The sequence below is a fragment of the Microcaecilia unicolor genome, chromosome 6 (assembly GCF_901765095.1).
Source record: "Microcaecilia unicolor chromosome 6, aMicUni1.1, whole genome shotgun sequence".
NCBI lineage: Eukaryota > Metazoa > Chordata > Amphibia > Gymnophiona > Siphonopidae > Microcaecilia > Microcaecilia unicolor.
In genome coordinates, this window is record NC_044036.1 from 285806382 (window position 1) to 285825699 (window position 19318).

General features: G+C 49.5%; 1 protein-coding gene across 3 annotated transcripts in view; it reads left to right on the forward strand.

Annotated features, from left to right (window-relative positions):
- The window catches only part of SARDH (sarcosine dehydrogenase), a 148474-nt gene extending 141491 nt beyond the window's left edge, over window positions 1–6983 (forward strand). For all 3 annotated transcript variants that reach the window (XM_030207696.1, XM_030207698.1, XM_030207697.1), the window contains exon 21: window positions 4476–6983. In XM_030207696.1, coding sequence (XP_030063556.1) covers window positions 4476–4601 — 126 coding nt within the window. In that variant the 3' untranslated portion in view covers window positions 4602–6983. The remainder of the gene's footprint in view (window positions 1–4475) is intronic.
- The last annotated feature ends 12335 nt before the right edge of the window (window positions 6984–19318 follow it).

Sequence of the window (19318 nt, forward strand, 5' to 3'; positions counted from 1 at the left end):
CTCCTTTGCCTCCTTTGTGCGGGATATGTCTATAAGCATTCCCTTTCCCGTGGTCTCTGTGGAAGAGCCGAGGGCCGAGATGCTCGAGGTCCTCGACTATCCATCACCACCTAGAGAGTCCTCCACGGTACCGCTGCACAATGTCCTGAAGGAGACGCTGCTTCGGAACTGGGTGCGACCACTAACTAACCCCACCATTCCCAAGAAAGCAGAGTCCCAGTACAGGATCCACTCTGACCCAGAGCTCATGCGGCCCCAGTTGCCCCATGACTCAGCGGTCGTGGATTCTGCTCTCAAGAGGGCACGGAGTTCGAGGGATACCGCCTCGGCGCCCCCGGGGCGGGAGTCTCGCACTCTGGACTCATTTGGGAGGAAGGCCTACCAATCCTCCATGCTCGTGACCCGCATCCAATCTTACCTGCTCTATATGAGCATCCACATGCGGACCAATGTGCAACAGCTGGCGGACCTGGTCGATAAGCTCCCGCCGGAGCAGTCCAGGCCTTATCAGGAGGTGGTCAGGCAGCTGAAGGCGTGCAGAAAGTTCCTGTCCAGGGGGATTTTTGACACCTGTGACGTGGCATCTCGTGCTGCGGCCCAAGGTATAGTGATGCGCAGGCTCTCATGGCTGCGTGCCTCTGACCTGGACAACCGCACCCAGCAGAGACTGGCTGACGTCCCTTGCCGGGGGGATAATATTTTGGCGAGAAGGTCGAGCAGATGGTTGACCAACTGCATCAGCGGGAAACCGCTCTCGACAAGCTCTCCCACCGGGCGCCTTCAGCACCCGCCCCCGCGGGCGGGCGTTTTTCCCGGGCCCGGCAGGCTGCACCCTATTCTTTTGCGAAGCGTAGGTACAACCAGCCGGCCCGAAGGCCTCGTCAGGCACAGGGACAGCCCCAGCGCGCTCGTTCCCGTCAACAGCGTGCGCCTAAGCAGCCCCCTGCGCCTCCACAGCAAAAGCCAGGGACGGGCTTTTGACTGGATCCATGGGAACATAGCCGCCCTACAAGTGTCCGTACCGGACGACCTGCCGGTCGGAGGGAGGTTAAAATTCTTTCACCAAAGGTGGCCTCTCATAACCTCCGACCAGTGGGTTCTCCAAATAGTGCGGTACGGATACGCCCTGAATTTGGCCTCCCTGCCTCCAAATTGTCCCCCGGGAGCTCAGTCTTTCAGCTCCCATCACAAGTAGGTACTTGCAGAGGAACTCTCCGCCCTTCTCAGCGCCAATGCGGTCGAGCCCGTACCACCCGGGCAGGAAGGGCAGGGATTCTATTCCAGGTACTTCCTTGTGGAAAAGAAAACAGGGGGGATGCGTCCCATCCTAGACCTGAGAGGCCTGAACAAATTCCTGGTCAAAGAAAGTTCAGGATGCTTTCCTTGGGCACCCTTCTGCCAATGATTCAGAAAAACGATTGGCTATGTTCCCTGGATTTAAAGGACGCATACACTCACATCCCGATACTGCCAGCTCACAGACAGTATCTCAGATTCCGCCTGGGCGCACGGCACTTTCAGTATTGTGTGCTGCCCTTTGGGCTCGCCTCTGCCCCACGAGTGTTTACAAAGTGCCTCGTGGTGGTAGCGGCCTACCTACGCAAGCTGGGAGTGCACGTGTTCCCATATCTCGACGATTGGCTGGTCAAGAACACCTCGGAGGCCGGAGCCCTCCGGTCCATGCAGTGCACTATTCAACTTCTGGAGCTGCTGGGGTTTGTGATAAATTACCCAAAGTCCCATCTCCAGCCAACTCAGTCTCTGGAATTCATAGGAGCGCTGCTGAATTCCCAGACGGCTCAGGCCTACCTTCCCGAAGCGAGGGCCACCAATCTCTTGGCCCTGGCTTCGCAGACCAGAGCGTCTCAGCAGATCACAGCTCGGCAGATGTTGAGACTTCTGGGTCATATGGCCTCCACAGTTCATGTGACTCCCATGGCTCGTCTTCACATGAGATCTGCTCAATGGACCCTAGCTTCCCAGTGGTTTCAAGCCACCGGGAATCTAGAGGATGTCATCCGCCTCTCCACCAGTTGCCGCACTTCACTGCTCTGGTGGACCATACGGACCAATTTGACCCTGGGACGTCCATTCCAAATTCCGCAGCCCACGAAAGTGCTGACGACGGATGCATCTCGCCTGGGGTGGGGAGCCCATGTCGATGGGCTTCACACCCAGGGTCTGTGGTCCCTCCAGGAAAAGGATCTGCAGATCAACCTCCTGGAGCTCCGAGCGATCTGGAACGCACTGAAGGCTTTCAGAGATCGGCTGTCCTGCCAAATTATCCAAATTCGGACAGACAATCAGGTTGCAATGTATTACGTCAACAAGCAGGGGGGCACCGGATCTCGCCCCCTGTGTCAGGAAGCCGTCGGTATGTGGCGTTGGGCGTGTCGGTTCGGCATGCTTCTCCAAGCCACGTACCTGGCAGGCGTAAACAACAGTCTGGCCGACAGACTGAGCAGAGTCATGCAACCGCACGAGTGGTCGCTCCATTCCAGAGTGGTACGCAAGATCTTCCGAGAGTGGGGCACCCCCTCGGTGGATCTTTTCGCCTCTCAGACCAACCACAAGCTGCCTCTGTTCTGTTCCAGACTTCAGACACACGGCAGGCTAGCGTCAGATGCCTTTCTCCTTCATTGGGGGACCGGCCTCCTGTATGCTTATCCTCCCATACCTTTGGTGGGGAAGACCTTACTGAAGCTCAAGCAAGACCGCGGCACCATGATTCTGATAGCGCCCTTTTGGCCCCGTCAGATCTGGTTCCCTCTTCTTCTGGAGTTGTCCTCCGAAGAACCGTGGAGATTGGAGTGTTTTCCGACTCTCATTTCGCAGAACGACGGAGCGTTGCTGCACCCCAACCTTCAATCCCTGGCTCTCACGGCCTGGATGTTGAGGGCGTAGACTTCGCTGCGTTGGGTCTGTCTGAGGGTGTCTCCCGGGTCTTGCTTGCCTCTAGGAAGGATTCCACTAAAAAGAGTTACTTTTTCAAGTGGAGGAGGTTTGTCGTTTGGTGTGAGAGCAAGGCCCTAGAACCTCGTTCTTGCCCTGCACAGAACCTGCTTGAATACCTTCTGCACTTATCAGAGTCTGGCCTCAAGACCAACTCAGTAAGGAATCACCTTAGTGCGATTAGTGCTTACCATTATCGTGTGGAAGGTAAAGCCATCTCTGGAGAGCCTTTAGTCATTCGATTCATGAGAGGCTTGCTTTTGTCAAAGCCCCCTATAAAGCCTCCTACTGTGTCATGGGATCTCAACGTCGTCCTCACCCAGCTGATGAAACCTCCTTTTGAGCCACTGAATACCTGCCATCTGAAGTACTTGACCTGGAAGGTCATTTTCTTGGTGGCAGTTACTTCAGCTCGTAGGGTCAGTGAGCTTCAAGCCCTAGTAGCTCATGCTCCATATACTAAATTTCATCACAACAGAGTAGTGCTCCGCACTCACCCAAAGTTCCTGCCGAAGGTGGTGTCGGAGTTCCATCTTAACCAGTCAATTGTCTTGCCAACATTCTTCCCCAGGCCGCATACCCGCCCTGCTGAACGTCAGTTGCACACATTGGACTGCAAGAGAGCATTGGCCTTCTACTTGGAGCGGACACAGCCCCACAGACAGTCCGCCCAATTGTTTATTTCTTTCGACCCTAACAGGCTAGGGGTCGCTGTCGGGAAACGCACCATCTCCAATTGGCTAGCAGATTGCATTTCCTTCACTTACGCCCAGGCTGGGCTGACTCTTGAGGGTCATGTCACGGCTCATAGTGTCAGAGCCATGGCAGCGTCGGTGGCCCACTTGAAGTCAGCCACTATTGAAGAGATCTGCAAGGCTGCGACGTGGTCATCTGTCCACACATTCACATCTCATTACTGCCTCCAGCAGGATACCCGACGCGACAGTCGGTTCGGGCAGTCGGTGTTGCAGAATCTGTTTGGGGTGTAAATCCAACTCCACCCTCCAGGACCCGAATTTATTCTGGTCAGGCTGCACTCTCAGTTAGTTGTTCTTCGTAGGTCAATTTCTGTTGTACCCTCGCCGTTGCGAGGTTCAATTGACCTGGGTTATTGTTTTGAGTGAGCCTGAGAGCTAGGGATACCCCAGTCGTGAGAACAAGCAGCCTGCTTGTCCTCGGAGAAAGGGTATGATACATACCTGTAGCAGTTGTTCTCCGAGGACAGCAGGCTGATTGTTCTCACCTACCCTCCCTCCTCCCCTTTGGAGTTGTGTGTTTCATATTTTATTGCTTGTCATTCAACTGGCGGGAGCGGTCGCGCACGGGCGGGAAGGCGGCCGCGCATGCGTGGTGGGCGTGGCCTGCGTGCCGACCGTCCCGCGAAGCTTCTTCCGGTTGGTGGGGGCTGCCGCGGACGTCAACCCAGTCGTGAGAACAATCAGCCTGCTGTCCTCGGAGAACAACTGCTACAGGTATGTATCATACCCTTTCTGCATAGCTGATACCACTTCATTTCTTTATAGGTTTCCTTGGACTTTGTCAGAAATGGAGAGTTTGCGCTGGAAAGGATGGGAGTATTGTATCCTGCAACAGCTCACTTGAAGTCACCATTTGATGCAGATAACAAAAGAGTGAAAGGAATGTACTGAAGAAAGCAGGAGGACCAGGACTGGTGTCTGTTTCCACAAAAATGCCAGGAGCAGACAAAAAACAGATTCATTTATGAAACAGGTTTTCAGCTTTCAACCAGTTGGAGACTGTCCTCATTTTCTCTGGGAGAACGATGCAGGATGTATTCTACTGATTGCCATTGAAAGGCAGGACAAAGACATGATGAGAATGCCCTGTTTTGAGACCCAGACTCTTACAGTATGGGAGAGGGGATAGCTAGAGCATCTTAAGAACCTTCCAAAATGTAGCACCACAAAGGGAGGCTTAACTAGAAACTGCAGTAGCACAGATTAGATACTTTACAGTCTAGGGTTGATTATGAGTTTTCAACCAGATCTTTACAGAAAGTAGAATTTTTTTATAGCCCAGATGTAGGGATATTGTTGCATTAATAGAAATTAAAATGATGACACCTTTTTTTTTTAAAGGAATTAAAACTGTTCTTTCAAATCAGTTACAGTAACCCCTCTTTATTTTTGGAATCCTCTACAAAGGCAAGCCAGTGCAATGCAACGTAACTCTGGTGCCTTGGAAGATGCAGAACAACACTCTATAATCTATCTAGAGGAATAATGTTATTGGGACTTCTATAATCTTAGGTGGAACAACCATTGTGTGCAAAAATACAGAATAAGAATAGAAACAAGGTATCTGGTCCATAGCTTCCTACACAAAGTTGGAAATCCTAACTAGAGACTTTATTGATAACCAATGTTAGATTGAGACAGAGATTTTGTTTTGTTTTGTTTTGCCTTTGGCTTACATCTACCAACTTGTGAGTTCACACCATCAGAAGCTCTTCCCTTTATCACTGCATTGTCAGAAGTAAGATGAGCATTCAGCATTAAGTTCTTGCCCTCACTAGTCCATCTTTGTACCTTTTGATTTCCTATCAGTAACTGCACACACTGCCTATTTTGCCTTCATAAAACCAAACTTTTGACCATTGTTTTAAACACATACTCCTAGAAAGGCAGAGGCAGGAAGAAAAGGACCAAGCCTAGGTGTGGATGTTTAGGCTGGGCCAGGCACATGCTGGGAAGCACCTAAAACTAGGAGGAATTTCAGTTGAAAATAGAGAAGCCCAAACCTGGAACTTGCAGGTAGCAAGAATTAGAGCAGAATTGGTGTTGCACCAGGCACAGATGCTCATAGAATAGCAGAGGCAGGAAGAGACAGTTATCACCCTCAAGGGTCAAGCCATAGGTATGGGTGCCCCAGTTGAGCCATGCACAGGCTAGGAAGCATCTAAAAGTCCAAGGAATTGCAATTGGGTAGACAGAGGACTAGATCTGGAACTTGCAGGTAGCAAGAACTGAAATTGGACCAGGGTTGAAGGCCTGGAGCTAGAGTCAGCAGGCAGATTGCAGGGCTAGAACAGGAAGTGGAAGAATTCCATTCCAGAGATCTGGAATGGGAGTCAGAAAGCAGGTAATGGCTAAACCTGGAGCAGAGCAAATTGCTCTTTGTGCCTAAAATCCCCTTTTTATTGAGTCCCATCCAATTCTTCTGCCTACAGATGTGGCTTTTGTCCTGTCTGGAACAGTTTTCTCCTCTATGGTTTTGGCTTGCTTTAGGTCACTAGCTGATCTGAAGGTTAGGATTCCCGTGATAAATTTCTTGGCTGATTCTGGTTCAAATCCCCATTGGGGTCTTGCACTGACAGTTGTGAAGACTTATGCAATGCTCTGAGACAATGCCCTGTATTTTCCACGATCATTGATACAATAAGGTATCACTTACTACAGCACTTTTTTTTTTAGTGATTAAAAGCTGGCTGAAGTCTCATAAAGATGATCTTGCAGGCATGTATCACTTAGTGCATACACATAGCTATCAACCAGGTACTAGGTTATATGCCTCACTTCACATCAAGATTGGGCTGGCTGTTTTGTAATAAACTTTGGAAAGGAGCAATTTTGAAGATACTATTTGCTGTGCAATCTTTTAACAGATTAACATATTTGACTTTGGATGTTTTTGAAATGCTGAACTGAGTTTTTGACATCTTAAAATTTTTAACACCTTGCCCAAATTTGGTGACAAAAATATGACAGGTTTCCACAGAGGTTCTTTGGAAAACCTGGAAATGTGTCAGATGCTGAGTGGGCTGAAATTCATGTGTTTCACACACCTCTCTGCATCCAGTATTGATAGGTCTCCCAGTATGAGACAAGACGGTATGTAAATTTAAAACACATCTGAGAAAATATTTCTTCATTCAATTTGTAATTAAACTCTGGAATTTGTTACCAGAGATTATGGTAAAAGCAGTTAACTTAACAAGGTTTAAAAATGGCTTGGACAGTTTCCTGATAGAAAAGTCTATAAGCCATTATTAAGGTGGACTTGGGAAAATCCACTGCTTATTCTAGGATGAGCAGCATAAAATCTGTTTTACTTGGGATCTTCCCAAGTACTTGGACCTGGATTGACCAATGTTAGAAACATGATAATGGGCTTGATGGACTTTCGGTCTATTCCAGTATTCCAATGGTTTTGTTCTTACGTCTGCATGTCTGTTTGCCTGGGGACAGAACAACCCAACCTCTTGGTATGACTTACAGCTGGAGAAGTGAAATATTATTAATTTATTACATTCAAGAAATAAATAGAATCAGGACATTGGGTTTCTGACTCACTGTCCATCGGCTTTCAAATCTGATGAGATGATCAAGGATTCTGTTTGTTTATAACTGATGCTACTGCAATTACTCCAAACATCACCATCTGATAACATTGGGTGTAGGAATTTCTGCCCCACAAGATACTGTATCTATAATACAGTAACATGTTAATGAGGGCAGGTAAAAGTCAGTATGGTATGGTCCACCTAGTCTGCCCAGTAAAGTGACTAGAGTTGTACTTGCCACTCCTTTCGGGTATTTCTAGAGTTACAGCTCTGGACACAGGATCTTTGTGGTCTCATAACTCATGTATATCCTCAAAGAGTAGCCTAATGATTAGAGTAACAGGCTGAAAACCAGAGGAGCCCGTTTCAAATCCCACTGCAGCTCTTTGTGATAGAAAAATACCTGCTCTTTGTGATAGAAAAATACCTGCTATACCCAAATGTACACCGCTTCAATAACTTTTAGGCTTGCAGGTAGTATATAAGAAATTAAATAAATTAAATCTTTATTTAAAAGGTATCACAACCTAGAAGGATTCCAGTTTAAGTGCCAGGGCCATGATGGCTGCTGGAGCTCACCCCTCACTGAAAGAAACAATAAAAGAAATAAATAGAAAGGCAAGAACTCCTAGTGCATCCAAATGTCTTTTGTTCGGGGAACAGTGGAGCCTCAGCAAACATCTGTCATGGCAGCATGGTATATAGAACAGTACAGCATATATCCTACATATTGCTGGTGGGTGAGAAAAGCTTTTTAGCATCCTACATATTTTAGCAAAAACATTTGTTTTGTATGAGAAACTGTTGCAGGAATTCAATTATAGATTTATATGTGAAATTGAATTAAATATGATAATCTGTTAATAATCCAAGGATAAGCAAGACATAATAATCTCAAAGTCCCATCTGCTTCCTGTTCCAATATTGGAGTTTATAGGAGCTCTTCTAGAATCTGTTCAGGCCTGGGCCTTCTTTCCAAATCAGTGCACAGACGCTCTAATCCGTATTGCACTCTAGATCTGTCAGAGCCAGCAGTCATGACTCAGCAGATGTTGAGATTGTTAGGGCCCATGGCCTCCACTGGGCATGTCTCCATTTGAGACCAACCCAGTAGACTCTAGCTTCTCAGTGGTCACAGGCCACTGGGAAACTGGCAGATGTCATCATCATCACTGTTGCACTGCAGGAGTCTCTTGTGGTGGACAACTCAACCTAATTTGAAAATAGGACTTCCATTCTAAATTCTTAACACCCCACAAGTCGTTGACAACAGATGCATCCAACCAGGGGAGGGAAGCTCATGTAGATGGGTTCCACACTTGGGGTCAGTGGTTCTCCCAGGAGATTCAGTTGCACATAAAACTCCTGGAGGTGTAAGCGGTACAGAATGCTCTAAAGGCTTTCAGAGATCGGTTGATGCACAAAATTATTCTCATCTGAACAGACAACCAGGTTGTAATGTACTATGTCAACAGGCAGGGAGGCATGGGGTCATACCTCCTGTGTCAGGAAGCAGTCAGGTGGGCATCTGAACACATCATGGTGCTCAAAACCACTTACTTGGCAGGAGAGAGCAATATCCTTGTGGACAGTCAGAGTAGGGTGATGCAATCGCACAAGTGGTCACTCAACATGGGTGTAGCCTGGGAGATTTTATGAGAGTGGGGCACCCCCTCATTGGACCTTTGCCAATCATCTGAACAACAAAGTCCTTTAATACTGATCCAGACTGGAATCATACAGCAGACAATCCTCAGATGCCTTTCTCCTTCATTAGGGTACAGGTCTTCTGTATATGTATCCTCCAATACGTCTGATAGGGAAAACTTTGCTGAAACTCAAGCCAGCACATAGGGACCATGGTTCTTATCTCTCCTTATTGGTCAAGACAGATATGGTTCTCTTTACTTCTGGAGACTGGAGTGTTTTCTGACCTTATCACCCAGAATGAGGGTTTTCTTCCACATCCCAACCTCTAGTCTTGGTACATACTGCAGCTAAAACTTTAAAGTGTGGTGTCCCCCAAGGTTCTATCCTTTCTCTGCTCTTGTTTAATCAGTTTTTGAGTCCCTTGGCTGCTGTCATCCAATCATTTGCAATTTTCACACATTTCTGTGCCAATGATATTTTGCTACTCTATCACACCAACCCAAACAATCTTTCAATAGCCCTGCTACAAGCCTGTCTAGACAAAATTGCAAAATGGCTTTCTGAGAATCATCTGGTCCTAAATAAGGAAAAGACAGTGGTGTGTTGGATCACAGGCCACCTTCTTGATCTTCAGGTTCTCTTTCTTTAATGGGTAGTTCTATCACTCCCATTGACTCCTTTCGCTCTCTAGGAGTCACCTTAGATGATTAATTGTCCTTTGACCCTCAGGTATCCAGAGTGCACAATACAGGCTTTTTTATTCTTCAGCTTCTTTCTGTTGGATGGTTTTTTGACCGTGACTCTTTCCATGCTCTCATTCTTTCTCTTTTTACTTCTAGGTTAACCTATTGCAATTTTTTACTCGGTTCTGTTTTGAACAAACTTGAAGCAGGGGCGTAGCCAGACAGCAGATTTTAAGTGGGCCTAGGCAAGAAGTGGGTGGGCACCAACTATTCTCCCCTTCCTCCACCACCAAAAAAAAAAAAATCTCAGCTGGTGGGAAAACTCTTCTTTCCACCTTGGCAGTCTGCAGCAGGCATGCATTGAAAACTTCGCATGCGCAGATGCCGGTATTGTGGAGCGTAGCATTTGCATTACCATCAGGGGGAAGTCTTCAACTGGCGGATCTTGGGATCCGAAGCGGCTACCTCTAAACATGTTCTACTGTTGGGTGAGCCTGAGCCATAAGTGGGTGAGCCCTGGCCCACCCAGGCCCACCTGTGGCTACGCCACTGACTTGAAGAAACTTTAATCTTTGCAGAACACTGTGATCCAACTTCTCTATCACGCCCGAAAATCTGACCACATCTCCCCTCATCTTAGACAACATCACTGGTTTCTGGTTCAGCAAAGTATCACCAACAAATTCTGTCTCTGGCTTTCAGAGCTTGTAGATTTTTTTCTTCTGATTTTTGCGATGGGCGTCCTCTGCATGGGTCCCACTCACAGCAGCCCCAACGAGAGGTGCAGACCTCCCGTTAGGTTTTCCATGGTGCATGGGGTCGGAAACGGTAGTGCATCGCATTCACATTATAATAGTAATTAGCTCATTTGCATTCCGTTTTCGTTAGCTGCTACCATGACAGGAAAATGGCTCGGAGAACCCTTTTGTGCATGTCCCGGTTTACTACTTGCGCGCTAAACTGGCTAGAACCAGTTTAAAAACCACGTTGCTGGCTCGTTAAGTTTAGTTCATCTGGCCCTGAGTGTGGTTACTGCTAAACTGCATTCATTAACAACGAAAAAGGGCCGAGTTACTAATGGAATGTATACTGCACTGATAACACTGAAAAGGTGTTGATTTTATCAAGGAGTAAACACTGCTGAGGATTCTGTGGTCTCATTTATAACAGTGTATCTCCTATTTCTAAATTCTCTAGAATTTTTAATTCTGCTTCCTAATAAGAGAAAGCAGGGCAAATCTCATAGGGGGCAGTTCTATAATGGAGCTCTTAATTGGAGCCTTTTCAATAAGGGAAAATAGGCACTTACTTTCCTTTATAGAAATACTGGCATATCTGAATATATATATGCGTGTACTTGCTTAGACATGAACATTTTCGCTAACCATTGAACTGTTGTAAATTCTCGCATTTGGATTCCAGAGATAGGTGAATAACTTAATGTAAGTATCTGTGTAAATTTGCACCCTGTCTGTCTACCTAGACCAGTGATGGGCAACCTTTTGAGCTTGGTGTGTCAAAATTTGCCAAAAAAACCGAGCATAACTCGGGTGGTGTGTCACTTCGAGAAAAATCACTGCTACTAGGACCGCCCCCGGGCCCCCCCTACCCGAGATCGCTGGGGCCCCCCTCCACCCGCTACCGGGCCCAGAACTAACCTTAAAGCCTCCTTTCACGTTGCAGCAAGCAGCAGCAGGGCAGACCTCTCCTCCCTTCTGTGCTCCGCCCTCGCGGGCGTTACGTCAGGCGAGGGTGGGACACGGAAGGAAGGAGTGGCCTGCCCTGCTGCTGCTTGCTGCGACGTGAAAGGAGGCTTTAAGGTTAGTTTCTGGGAACGAGGGCGGACCACACTGCAGCGGCGCCGCGTGTCATCGAAAATGGCTACGCGTGTCAGTGCTGACACGCGTGTCATAGGTTCGCCATCAGGGACCTAGACTATGCCCACCTGCAAACTATTCACTCTTGCATGTAGGTGCTTCTTTTTATAGAATAGCGCATAGCCAGAATGTTGGCATTTACACACATTACGTGCAGGATTAAAACATAAGATGTACCATTCTAGATAGGACCAAAAGTTCACTGCATCCAACATTCTGTCTCTGATAGTTACTGATCCAGGTCACAAGTGCCTGGCAGGATTCCAGAGTAAATCTGTTCCTTGTTGCTTACTCCCAGGAATAAGCAGTGGCTTTCCCATAATTAATTATGGTTTATGAACTTTTCTTTGAAGAAGACTTAGAACTGGGGGATGTGTGATAGTTCTTCATTCATCATGTTCATAGTGGTACTGCCTCTGATCTATGGTGGGTTGGTAGGTTCTGATTTATAACTCACTACTGCAGACAGTGCAGAGTCTGTTATTACAGTCTGTAATGAGGTGCATCAAAGCAGAATCAATGTCTCAGGGAATTATATCTGGTGCAGATATTTATCACTGCAGCTGTATTTTCTCCATTCACTGCCTGGCTGCATTCTGTATCACTAACTGAATATAGTGTCGTACCAGAAGGCAAGAGGAGGGAAGAGAGCCTTATGGTGCAAAACCCAGAAGAATGAGTGTACACCAACTCAGCCAGTCTCCCTTCATGGCTTGAAATAGATAGCTTTTTTGTCTTGTTGGCATGGAAAGTCTGTGGTTTGAGAGGTATTTATTTGTAGCATTTGTATCCCACATTTTCCCATCAATTTGCAGACTCAATGTGGCTTACATTTGCCGTAGTGGCGATTGCCATTTCTGGTTAGCAGAGTTACAATGGTATTGCATTAAGGTGCATACATACATGGTAAAGAACATTACATCAATTATAGAGAAATTTTTTTCGACATAAGGATGAAAGTGGTATTGCATTAAGGTGCATACAAACATGGTAAAGAAGAATACGTTATGTTATTGTATATAGGTTCCTGAGTAATAGATTGGATTGTATCATATGTTAGGCCTTGCTTTTAAACATCTTGGAACACACTGAGATATTTTCAAAGCACTGACTTACAAAGTTACATGGGGGGCATTTTTGATATGATGCCTAAGTTGGACTTTGGACATTTTGTGCTAAGCGTCCTAAATCCAAATAGGAAATATAGCCATTTTCAAAACAGCAAAATGTCTTTTTTTCAAAACTGGCCACATGCTAGATGGTTTTGTGCTCTGTGCGTCTATCTTTTTGGTCCTTTTCTGAAAAAAAAAAAACAACTCCAAGTACAAAACGCACAAAATCAAGTCATTGGGATGTAGGAGGAGCCAGCAATCTTAGTAGACTAGGCCACACAGACATCCCAGGACAGCAATGGGGTACCCTAGGGGGCACAGCTGTGGACTTCATATAAAAGCTTCCAGGTACAGATCTCACCATTACCCCTTATCTTGTCTGCTAAGCCCTCCAAAACCCACCACTCCCAACTGTACACCACTACAATAGCTCTTATGGGTGAAGGGGTCACCTATATGTGGGTCATGTAGGGTTTTGGTGAGTTATGGAGGGCTCACACTTTTCACCACAAGAGTAACAGATAAGTGAGATATGGGCCTGAGTTCTCCTCTCTACAGTGCACCGTACTAACCACTATACTACTTCAGGGACCTGCTTGCTGCTCTAATAGAACTGTCTATAACATTTGCAGCTGTCATAGAGGCTGGTAAGTAATTTTTTATTCACATCTTTTGGGGGTGGGGGGGTGGGAGGGGGTCAGTGACCACTAGGGGAGTAAGGGGGGTCATCCCTGATTCCCTCCAGTGGTCATCTGGTCATGTGCCTTATTCGTTCTAAAAACAGGTCTAGAACAAAACATTGAAGTTTTAACCCTAGATGTTTTCATTTTGTTCCATTATGGCTATAAAATGTCCAAGTGTTAGGAACGCCCTAAGCCTGCCCTAATCCCATCCCCAACATGCTCCCTTGTGATTTGGATGCACTGCAGATGAATTGTATAGATAAATAGTTTTAAAATAGGTTTAGAAAATACCAGTTTGGACATTTTGGGAAGAAATTTGTCCAAATGCTGTTTTATGACACTTTTTGGATGTTTCTTAAGAAAATCAGCCCCATAGTAATCTATAGAACTTTGTAAGTATAAGTACTTAGAAAATGAGCCCCACTGTATGTCTGCTCCATATCACATAAGGAACTCCTCTGGATACACTAGAAAGTCAGGAGATCTCAGAGGAGATATGAGCTTCAAAACAAAACAGCCAATCCATCAGAGCAGTACCCAAAATGCAGCTCAAACTGAAGTGTCATGAGCACTTTACAACATCTCAGATAACCAGTTTAAAAATAAAAACTAGCAGATTGTGTTGAAGGAATTTTGGTTGATAATGGAGGGTGCCATAGTGGCTTGTGGTTTCCTCCAACAAGAGCAGTACAGGATCCTTGTTCCTCTGTGATTATTAGAGTTCTCCGAGGACAAGCAGGCTGCTTGTTCTCACTGATGGGTGACGTCCACGGCAGCCCCTCCAATCGGAAACTTCACTAGCAAAGTCCTTTGCTAGCCCTCGCGCGCCCGCGCGCACCGCGCATGCGCGGCCGTCTTCCCGCCCGAAACCGGCTCGAGCCGGCCAGTCTTCTTTTGTCCGCACTCGGTACGGTCGTGTTTCGCCGTGTCGGGCCCCGGAAAGTTGACCTCGCGCGTCCAAATTGTTTTTTGAGCGTGTTTTTCTCTTAGGAAAAGCTTTTCTAAAGTCGGGAAGTGTTCCGGAAACCCTCCACCGGGTTTCGTGTCAATCCTCCCCGTACTTCCAGCTTTTTGCCCCGGTAAGTTTTCTTTCGTCGTCGGGGTAGGCCTCTTTTTGGCCTCGGTCGAGATTTTTCTCCCTCTAAATTTTGGTGCTTCAATTTTCGCCATTTCGGCTTTTGATTTCGCCGGCGTGATTTTTCCGCCCATGACATCGAAGCCTTCCAGCGGCTTCAAGAAGTGCACCCAGTGCGCCCGGGTTATCTCGCTCACTGATCGACACTCGTCGTGTCTTCAGTGTCTGGGGGCCGAGCACCGCCCTCAGAACTGCAGTCTGTGTTCCCTGCTTCAAAGGCGGACTCAGGTAGCGAGACTAGCCCAGTGGAATGTGTTGTTCTCGGGCTCTTCGTCGGCATCGGCACCGGGATCTTCGAGTGCATCGACGTCGTCAGCGTCCAGACCATCTTCCTCGGCCGCCCTTGCATCGAGTGCATCGAGGCATCGGGCCTCTGCATCGGCGCCGAGACATCGGATAGCTGCATCGACGTCGGTGGTACCAGGACCTCGTCTGCTGATGTCGTCGGACGGTGGTGCATCGGGTGGAGTGCAGGTGAGGGCTGTCCATTCCCCTGCTGGTGGCGGTGAGCCCTCGGGTGGGTCTCCTCCTACCCTGAGGGCTCCTGCGGTACAGCCCCCCCGAGATCGACCCTCGTCGGTCTCGGCCCCGAGGAAGCGACGGGTGGATTCGACGTCCTCCTCGTCGGTGCCGGGGAGCTCCGGTGACATGCTTCGGAAGAAGTCGAAGAAGCATCGACACCGGTCCCCTCCCCGCGTCGGCACCGAGAGCTCTGGGTCGCCGAGGGAGTCGGCACCCAGCAGGCATCGGCACCGAGAGGACCGCTCACCCTCTGTTCAGGAGGTGTCGATGCGCTCCGCTCTGGACAGCCCGGAACAGCCTCCACGCCCGGAACAGGTACTGACGTCGACGCCTGCATCGACCTCCATGCCTTTCTCTGCAGCCGCTCTGAACGAGAGCCTCCGGGCCGTTCTCCCAGAGATTCTGGGGGAGCTGTTGCGCCCTACCCCTCCGGTACCGGCGGTGCTTGCGCCTCCGGTACCGTCGAGCGTGGCGCCGGCTGGCCCATCGCCCGGGGTGAGGTCCCCGACGTCGGTACCCGCGTGCGGTGCCGACTGCGGCCACCTCCCAGGAGGGCTCCCCGACTACGTCGGCGGAGGGAGCTTCGCCGATGCGGGCGAGGGAGTCTACCTCTCGACGCCCCCATCGTGGACGTGGCTCCACGGAGTCGAGCCGGGCCCGGTTGCAGACGCAGGTCCGTGAACTTGTGTCTGACACCGAGGGTGAGGCCTCGTGGGAAGAAGAAGAAGATCCCAGATATTTCTCTGACGAGGAGTCTGAGGGTCTTCCTTCTGATCCCACTCCCTCTCCTGAAAGACAGCTTTCTCCTCCCGAGAGTCTGTCTTTTGCTTCCTTTGTCCGGGAGATGTCTACGGCCATCCCCTTCCCGGTGGTTGTGGAGGACGAGCCCAGGGCTGAAATGTTTGAGCTCCTGGACTATCCTTCTCCACCTAAGGAAGCGTCCACTGTTCCCCTGCATCATGTCCTCAAAAAGACATTGCTGGCGAACTGGACCAAGCCTTTAACTAATCCCCACATCCCCAAGAAGATCGAGTCCCAGTACCGGATCCATGGGGACCCAGAGCTGATGCGCACCCAGTTGCCTCACGACTCTGGAGTTGTGGATCTGGCCCTAAAGAAGGCTAAGAGTTCTAGAGAGCATGCTTCGGCGCCCCCGGGCAAAGACTCTAGAACCTTAGACTCCTTTGGGAGGAAGGCCTACCATTCCTCTATGCTCGTGTCCAAGATCCAGTCTTACCAGCTCTACACGAGCATCCACATGCGGAACAATGTGCGGCAGTTGGCGGGCTTGGTTGATGCTCTTCCCCCTGAGCAAGCCAAGCCTTTTCAGGAGGTGGTCAGGCAGCTGAAGGCGTGCAGAAAATTCCTGGCCAGAGGAGTTTATGACACTTTTGATGTTGCGTCCAGGGCCGCTGCTCAAGGTGTGGTGATGCGCAGGCTCTCATGGCTGCGTGCCGCCGACCTGGAGAATAGAATCCAGCAGCGGATTGCGGACTCGCCTTGCCGTGCGGATAACATTTTTGGCGAAAAGGTCGAACAGGTGGTAGAGTCTCTCCACCAGCGGGACACCGCATTCGACAAATTCGCCCGCCGGCAGCCTTCAGCTTCTACCTCTACAGGTAGACGATTTTTCGGGGGAAGGAAGACTGTTCCCTATACTTCTGGCAAGCGTAGGTACAATCCTCCTTCCCGACAGCCTGCGGCCCAGGTTAAGCCCCAGCGCGCTCGCTCTCGTCAGCAGCGTGCGCCTCAGCAAGGCCCCGCGGCTCCCCAGCAAAAGCAAGGGGCGAGCTTTTGACTGGCTCCAGCAGAGCATAGCCGACATCAAAGTGTCAGTGCCGGGCGACCTGCCAGTCGGGGGGAGGTTGAAAGCTTTTCACCAAAGGTGGCCTCTCATAACCTCCGATCAGTGGGTTCTCCAAATAGTCCGGCAAGGATACACCCTCAATTTGGCCTCAAAAACCTCCAAATTGTCCACCGGGAGCTCAGTCTTACAGCTTCCAGCACAAGCAGGTACTTGCAGAGGAACTCTCCGCCCTTCTCAGCGCCAATGCGGTCGAGCCCGTGCCATCCGGGCAAGAAGGGCTGGGATTCTATTCCAGGTACTTCCTTGTGCAAAAAGAAAACAGGGGGGATGCGTCCCATCCTAGACCTAAGGGCCCTGAACAAGTATCTCGTAAAAGAAAAGTTCAGGATGCTTTCCCTGGGCACCCTTCTCCCCATGATTCAGCAAAACGATTGGCTATGCTCTCTGGACTTGAAGGATGCCTACACACACATCCCGATACTGCCAGCTCACAGACAGTATCTGCGATTTCAGCTGGGCACACGCCACTTCCAGTACTGTGTGCTACCCTTTGGGCTCGCCTCTGCACCCAGGGTGTTCACAAAGTGCCTAGCTGTGGTAGCAGCGGCGCTTCGCAGGCTGGGGGTGCACGTGTTCCCATATCTCGACGATTGGCTGGTGAAGAACACATCCGAGGCAGGAGCCCTGCAGTCCATGCAGATGACTATTCGCCTCCTGGAGCTACTGGGGTTTGTGATAAATTATCCAAAGTCCCATCTTCTCCCAGTGCAGAAACTCGAATTCATAGGAGCCCTGCTGGATTCTCGGACGGCTCGCGCCTATCTCCCAGAGACGAGAGCCAACAACTTGTTGTCCCTCGTCTCACGGGTGCGAACGTCCCAGCAGATCACAGCTCGGCAGATGTTGAGATTGCTGGGCCACATGGCCTCCACAGTTCATGTGACTCCCATGGCCCGCCTTCACATGAGATCTGCTCAATGGACCCTAGCCTCCCAGTGGTATCAGGCCGCTGGGGGTCTAGAGGACGTGATCCACCTGTCCACGAGTTTTCTCGAATCCCTGTTTTGGTGGACGATTTGCTCCAATTTGACTCTGGGACGTCCCTTCCAAATTCCTCAGCCACAAAAAGTGCTGACCACGGATGCGTCTCTCCTGGGATGGGGAGCTCATGTCGATGGGCTTCACACCCAAGGAAGTTGGTCCCTCCAAGAACGCGATCTACAGATCAATCTTCTGGAGTTGCGAGCGATCTGGAACGCTCTGAAGGCTTTCAGAGATCGGCTGTCCCACCAAATTATCCAAATTCAGACAGACAATCAGGTTGCCATGTACTATGTCAACAAGCAGGGGGGCACCGGATCTCGCCCCCTGTGTCAGGAAGCCGTCAGCATGTGGCTCTGGGCTCGCCGTCAGGGCATGGTGCTCCAAGCCACATATCTGGCAGGCGTAAACAACAGTCTGGCCGACAGGTTGAGCAGGATTATGCAACCTCACGAGTGGTCGCTCAATTCCCGTGTGGTGCGACAGATCTTCCAGGCGTGGGGCACCCCCCTGGTGGATCTCTTCGCATCTCAAGTGAACCACAAGGTCCCTCAGTTCTGTTCCAGGCTTCAGGCCCACGGCAGACTGGCGTCGGATGCCTTCCTCCTGGATTGGGGGGAAGGTCTGCTGTATGCTTATCCTCCCATACCTCTGGTGGGGAAGACTTTGTTGAAACTCAAGCAAGACCGAGGCACCATGATTCTGATTGCTCCCTTTTGGCCGCGTCAGATCTGGTTCCCTCTTCTTCTGGAGTTATCCTCCGAAGAACCGTGGAGATTGGAGTGTTTTCCGACCCTCATCACGCAGGACGACGGGGCTCTTCTGCATCCCAACCTCCAGTCCCTGGCTCTCACGGCCTGGATGTTGAGGGCGTAGACTTTGCCTCTTTGGGTCTGCCAGAGGGTGTCTCCCGCATCTTGCTTGCTTCCAGGAAAGACTCCACTAAGAGAAGTTACTTCTTTCATTGGAGGAGGTTTGCCGTCTGGTGTGACAGCAAGGCCCTAGATCCTCGCTCTTGTCCTACACAGACCCTGCTTGAATACCTTCTGCACTTGTCTGAGTCTGGTCTCAAGACCAACTCCGTAAGGGTTCACCTTAGTGCAATCAGTGCATACCATTACCAAGTGGAAGGTAAGCCGATCTCAGGACAGCCTTTAGTTGTTCGCTTCATGAGAGGTTTGCTTTTGTCAAAGCCCCCTGTCAAGCCTCCTACAGTGTCATGGGATCTCAATGTCGTTCTCACCCAGCTGATGAAACCTCCTTTTGAGCCACTGAATTCCTGCCATCCGAAGTACTTGACCTGGAAGGTCATTTTCTTGGTGGCAGTTACTTCGGCTCGTAGAGTCAGTGAGCTTCAGGCCCTGGTAGCCCAGGCCCCTTACACCAAATTTCATCACAACAGAGTAGTCCTCCGCACTCACCCTAAGTTTCTGCCAAAGGTCGTGTCGGAGTTCCATCTGAACCAGTCAATTGTCTTGCCAACATTCTTTCCCCGTCCTCATTCCTGCCCTGCTGAACGTCAGCTGCACACATTGGACTGCAAGAGAGCATTG